Source organism: Fukomys damarensis, unplaced genomic scaffold (genome assembly GCF_012274545.1).
Source record: "Fukomys damarensis isolate Sample0158 unplaced genomic scaffold, DMR_v1.0_HiC HiC_scaffold_28, whole genome shotgun sequence".
In the NCBI taxonomy this organism is placed as follows: domain Eukaryota; kingdom Metazoa; phylum Chordata; class Mammalia; order Rodentia; family Bathyergidae; genus Fukomys; species Fukomys damarensis.
Genome location: NW_022900940.1, coordinates 41,663,895 through 41,669,938, shown reverse-complemented (window position 1 = coordinate 41,669,938; position 6,044 = coordinate 41,663,895). Strand labels below are relative to the sequence as shown.

The 6,044-nt window shown below is 51.5% G+C and overlaps 1 protein-coding gene across 5 annotated transcripts in view; it reads left to right on the top strand.

Annotated features, from left to right (window-relative positions):
• The first annotated feature begins 3,136 nt into the window (after nt 1-3,136).
• Nucleotides 3,137-6,044, top strand: part of Stab1 (stabilin 1) — a 26,221-nt gene continuing 23,313 nt past the window's right edge. For 4 of the 5 annotated variants that reach the window (XM_010643096.3, XM_033756898.1, XM_010643095.3 and 1 more), the window contains exon 1: nt 3,138-3,346. In XM_010643096.3, the coding sequence (XP_010641398.1) occupies nt 3,266-3,346 (81 nt within the window). In that variant the 5' untranslated portion in view covers nt 3,138-3,265. Of the gene's footprint in view, nt 3,347-6,044 lie in introns of all 5 variants that reach the window. The other variant, XM_033756899.1, reaches the window with a different exon arrangement.

Here is a 6,044-nt window from a genome sequence, read left to right as displayed (position 1 = left end):
TGCTAGATATGTGACCTGCTCCCCTTGTCAAGTACATCAGGACTTCCTTGATGGGTATCTCCACTTCAAGGTGATTAAAATAAACTACAAAGCCAGGCGTGGTGGTGCACACCTGTAATCCCAGCACTCAGGAGGCTGAGGCAGGAGGATCGCTGTGAGTTCAAGACCAGCCTGGGCTCCATGGTGAGTTCCTGGTCAGTCTCAACTACATAGTGAGACCCTGTCTCAAAAAAACAAAACAAACAAACAAACAAATAAAATAAGCTACAAGATTATATTGATGACACATGAAAAAAATTCCACGGTTCTTGGTTCAGCCCACGGTTACAAGGTAACTGAGTAGCCTACAAACTTCATCCTTAATGATCCTGGGCATAATCAAGTTTTTTTCTAACAATGCCACTGACGCCTCTCTATAGGCTCTAGTAAAACCCTTATTAAATAGAAATAAGGGTTTGAGCATGAGGCACAGCAACCACAGGTATCAAGATGGCTATTTTAGGACTTGGGATAATTCTTTATGGTTAACCCCCACTACAGGACACTTTAGTAGAGAGGCCCCTTATGTTGGAAAGAGAAGAGTCACTCTTGTTCTCATTGGCCTGACTCTTACTAAATACTTGGGTGGACATCCCTGAGCGGTGTACATATAATAACTTCACAGGCTGAAGACTTGTTAGCCACAAACTGGTTTAATTGCCCTGGCATTAGATGGGAGGCCCCCAGTGGCACGTACTGGTCCTGTGGAATCAATTTGTGGCCCTGACTACCCCCAGATGGATTGGGAGGTGCACCCTGAGATTTGTGTGGTTTCAAGGCAGAAGTGTCCGAAGCATCAACAGACCTGCAAACTTACCCCACCTGCAACAATGATGATCTAGAGTGTTTCTCTGGTGTGATCACTTGGCTTCTATCTTTATCCCTTCCCTAGAGTTAGAAGATGTCATACGACATGCTGAGGTCTTAACTAATTATACTCAGTGGGCCTGAAATGACACCTCAACTAGTCTCTCTCCTAACTGAAGAAGTAAAGTTAATGAGAACAAGCTGTCCTCCAAAATCAGATGGCATTAAACATTCTAACTGTAGCACAGCACGGTACCTGTCTAATTATAAGAGCTAAATGTGTGTATTCCTGATGCTTCCGCTGATATCTCAATAGCTGTTCAAAATATTGAACAAGAAGTTAATACCATGTCAGATTCTGAAATCCCCTGGACCTTCCCCTTATCCTCCTTGTGGGAGGCTGGTTCCTCCTGGTAGAAACATTTGTTAGCTATATTCATGACAATCATATGGGCTGGAGATTTAGCTCAGTTGGTTCCTCCATTTGCTCGAAAGCACAAGGTTCTGAGTTTAATCCCCAGTACCAAAAAAAAAAAAAAGCCAATCTTGTTTTGTTTTTTTTTGCTGTTGTTGTTGTGGTTTTTTTTGTGGTGGGATCAAACTTGGGTCCTCACATTTTCAAGGCAGGCGGTGGAACCATTGCGCTAAATCTCTGGCCCATGCATTATTAACTGTTTCTTTTGGCCTTGTGTCCTCCAGACTTAAAGTTATGCAAGCACCCAAGATCTATCCAGGGCCCCTAGATAGACGCTCTATAGGGTTTCTGTAACTGCCAATCACAATGATGACCCTCTTCAGCCAGAAACGGCTAGAATGGTCTTTGCTCCTGCCCCTGGCAGCAGTTGGGGTTACTTCTTCAAAGGGGGCCTATTGTAGGCAGCTAAGTTAATTAGATACTGGTAGATAATAGGCAGTTAGGGCTGGCCCTCCAAGGGGTCAATACAGAATATAGTGAGGCACATAAACTAAAGGCCAAGATTCAAAAAAGAAGAATGACTTATACTCACATCACCTAGGGATGAGCAACAGTGAATGCCATTCTAAACAGGCATCAATCGCCTTGGGGGAGGACCAAATCTTCCCTAGCCCGTTCCTTCCTGAAAATCCTTGCTCAGTCCATGCCTGCTTGCTACGTGACTTCCTTCCCCATTTGACCCCCATGTAATCAATATTACCCAAGTGACTATATTTGTAATCTTACTGGTTGACTATAGTTTTGTACCCACCTCATCTCATGGCTTTGCCTCGTCTCCTAAGAAGCCAGATCCCAGCCAACCCAGTTTCCGGGCGTCCCCTCCTATCCCTCTCAGGCAGGAGCTGTCTTTCCCTCAGCAATTATTCCCTACTCCATGTTTTTTGTTTTTTGTTTTTGGAGACAGGATCTCACTACGTAGTGAGACTGACCTGGAACTCACTGTGTAGCCCAGGCTGGTCTCGAACTCACAGCGATCCTCCTGCCTCAGCCTCCTGAGTGCTGGGATTACAGGCGTGCTCCACCACACCCTGGCCAATTATTCCCCTATTCTTAACCTCCATTGTTCCTAGAATTCATTCTTCAATTTCGGAGAACATGAACTTGGCATTTCAGATATCTAGCAGGTTAGGAGTTACAATATTTGCCTTTATTTAAATTATTTAGAGGTCCTATATTGTCCCTACCCTGTATCAGTGCCATGGGAACAACTTTGAGAGAGTAGGAAAGCCAAGGTAGCTGGAGCGCAGTTAATGGGGGGTGCGTATTGGAGACGGCTTGGAGGGAAGCCTCAGGGGCAGCTGCTGAGTACAGGCCAGATCGGAGAGGCTGGGGTGCATGGATGGTGTGGGTGTCGGGCGGGGTGTAGGCTAGGCTGGCAGGCCTGGCTGGTGGAGTGGCTGAGAGTCTGCTGCCGGGCTAGGACTGTGCATGGCGGGTACACACACACACGCACACTTCACTAGAAGGCTGAGGATAGGGCAGATGCCAGTCTGGAGGCTGCCCCGCTCCACTGGCCGGAACCCTGGAACCTCTGAATGAAAAATGCTGAGCTCTGCAGATGGTGGGAGTTGTTACGTTTGCATTTGAATTCACCTCAGAATCTTCGTGGAGCCCAGGTAGGTGGCTAATGGTGGGCGTGGGCTTCCAGGTGGTAACGCAGGAGGGTTCTGGGCCAGAAAGCCCGGGGCAGGGCCCAGGCCATCCACGCAAGGGTCAGTGGCCAGCGCCTTCCCTTCCGCCTGTAGACCGCTGATAGGCGAGAGGAAATCCTGGCTAGTTCCTGTGGGGGTGAGCCGGTGGGGCAGCTTTTAAAGTGACTGCCCACTCCGTCCTGCCTGCCTGCCCTGCGCCTGCATCTCAGAGTTCACTCCCCAGCGGCTGCTGCAGAGACTTCAGACTTCTGACTTCTGTCTTGGACCGCAGGCCTGCTGGCCACTGTCGGCCATGGCAGAGCCCCAGGGCTGCCTCCTGCTCTTCCTCCTGGCCTCCTTGCTGGCTGGCTCCGGCTTCATTTGGGGGCAGAAGGTAAGTGTGAGCCTGTTTTAGAGGGCAGGAGTGGGGAGGGACCAGATGCAGATGGAGCATGGGTCTGGGGACATAAGGAGCCACAAATGCCTCCCTGACCTGGGTGGACCGGTAGCTGGGCTGTCGTTATGCCCACACCCACAAGCTGAGGACTGTTACCAGGGTGCAGGTGTGTGTGCAGCCTGCCTCCTCTAACCATGCCTGGCCCAGCCAGCCATATGGTGTGAGTAGCTGTCCTGGGGTCCCGAGCCTGTGAGTCAGAAGGCACAGAACCAGACCCATCTTCCTGTCCCACCTGGAGGTCCACAGAGACTCCTGTTCCGGTGCTCCTGACTACCCAAGACAGCCTGGGGGTGGAGTGAGTCCCCACCTTCAGTGCCGCTGGGGCAGAGTAGCCAGGGATGACATCTTCAGGCTCCGAGCTGCCGCTGACCAGGTCTGGGCCAAGCCCCCCGTGTCCTCACGGCCTCCCAGCAGCACAGCTTGTCCTTCCCGTGAGGAAGCTGAGGCCCAAGAATGAGAGCAGCCAGCTCTTCCCACGCTGGAGCCTGCTCCGGGCCTTCTCCCGTGAGTCCCCACGCGGGCCCTCTGGGGCTGGGCAGGAGCCTGGCGTGGTGGAGACACCGCTCTTGATGAAGCTTTAGGAGCCAGAGTCCCCTGGCTGGGACCTGCCACCGAGTGAGGCAGGGAGGACTTATCCTGTGAGGCCAAGTTCATGTGCTGCGTGATTCCGTTCACTGTGGGGAACTGGTGCATGTATAGAGCACATCGCAACTCTTTCTTCCATCTAAAAGGCTTTTTTTCTTTTCTTTTTGCTAGCATCAATTTATTCATTTTATGCCTTTATCAAGTTGTCATAAACACAGATTTATAGCCAGACTAACAGGCAAAAACGCTATAAAATACCCAAGACAATTACACTTATCAAGTTCCACTTTTAGATACGTCGGCCATGCTGGGTTAGAATAACATTCTCTCTCTTTTTCCTATTGTATTTTGTTCTTTCTGTATTGAATTTCTCATATGAGACAAACCAAGCAATAGTTAAGCTTATGATTTACTTCACCTAACAGTGTGGTCTTAAGTGCGCCCGTTTTCCTACAAATAAGTGTGTCCTTCGTGGCAGAGTAGTATTCCATTGTGTATAAATAGCACAGTTTCTTTATCCATTCATCTATTGATGGACATAAAGGCTACTTCTATGATTTAACTATTATGAATTGTGCTGCAATAAACATGGGTATGCATGTATCACTATAATATGATAACTGTAACTCTGAGGAAGATCCCTAGAAGAGGAAAAGCTAGGTTGAAGGAATTTCTAGTTTTCATTTTTTGGGGAATCTCCATTCTGATTGCCATGGTGGTTACACCAGTTAACACTCCCCCCCCCCCCCCGCCCACTCACCTGTGTCCTGAGTCAGCCACCACTGTCCCCGAGCACTCATGGGCAGGCTGAGGTTCAGAAGGGCAAGGCCTTGCCCAGCCAGTGCCCAGTTCCCCCGCTGACCCTGGGCTCTTTGTCTTGAGTTTGTTGTGGGCTTTACAAGGGCGGCAGGGAGAACAACTTCAGGGCCAGCTAGGGGTAGGGTGGCCGTTGTGAGGTTGACAAGGGGAGAGTGACGTAGGATAGCCACAGTTTCCAGGGCTGAGCTGAGCCCTGAGGCAGGAAACTCCTTACCTCAGTTTCCTAGCGTGCGTGGTGCAAGAGAATTCACAGGCTCTGACTTTCACATTCTGGCAGTCGGGACTGAGGCAGTGAGCGGTCCAGGTCTTTTCCTTGTCAGAGACATGTAGTCCATTCTTGGGCTGGGGCCAAGCCAGAGTGGCCCGGGAAAAATGCCTGGGGCCCCTCATCCCACGCTCCCCCCCCCCGCACCCTGTGTGGCACGAAAACCATGGGGACTGTTAGGACTTCAGGGTCCTCCGAGGGGAAAGGGCTTCCCCTGGGTCACAGAGCAGCAGAGGCAGAGAAAGCTTGCTGTGCAGGCATCTTGGCACCTTGTCCACCCAGCAGCCTCCTGCCCAGCACCTACTCGGTGCTGGACACAAGCCTGTGGCAGGGAGAGGGCCATTGGCCAGAACCCAGCCCTGGCCCTTCTTGCTCTGACCCAGGGTAAGGGAAGCAGTTTGGGGCACCCTCTCCCTTGGAGGGAGGTTGGATTCTGGGCTGTCAGCCCCAGAAAGTCTAGAAGCCTGGGCCCAGCTTGGGGGAAATTCTTCCCTTCTCCCAACACCCTCAGTATTTCCTGTCTCCTCCACGTCCTCCAGCAGAATCTCTGTGGGAAGCAGACACTGCAGACTCAGCTCTGAACTGCGGAGGGGAGGGTGGGCTGGACCCACTGTGGGTCTGGCTCTGGAAGGCCCTGAGGCGCCCCAGGAAGGAGGGGACCTGTGGTCCAGCCTCACTCCGCCCGGCATCACCAACAGCAGGACTGTGAGGTCCAGCCACGGCTGGGGCTTACAGACGCCTGGGTGGACAGAGCCTCAGCGCCACCAAGGGTGTGGCCTGTGGAGAGTTGGCAGCTGGCTTATCCATCCATCACCACTTCACACACACTGACAAAGCTCCAGCTTCCTGCCGAGCATGGTGGCGCACGCCTGTAATTCCAGCACTCGGGAGGCTGAGGCAGGAGGATCGCTGTGAGTTCGAGACCAGCCTGGGCTACACAGTGAGTTCCAGATCAGTCTCAACTAC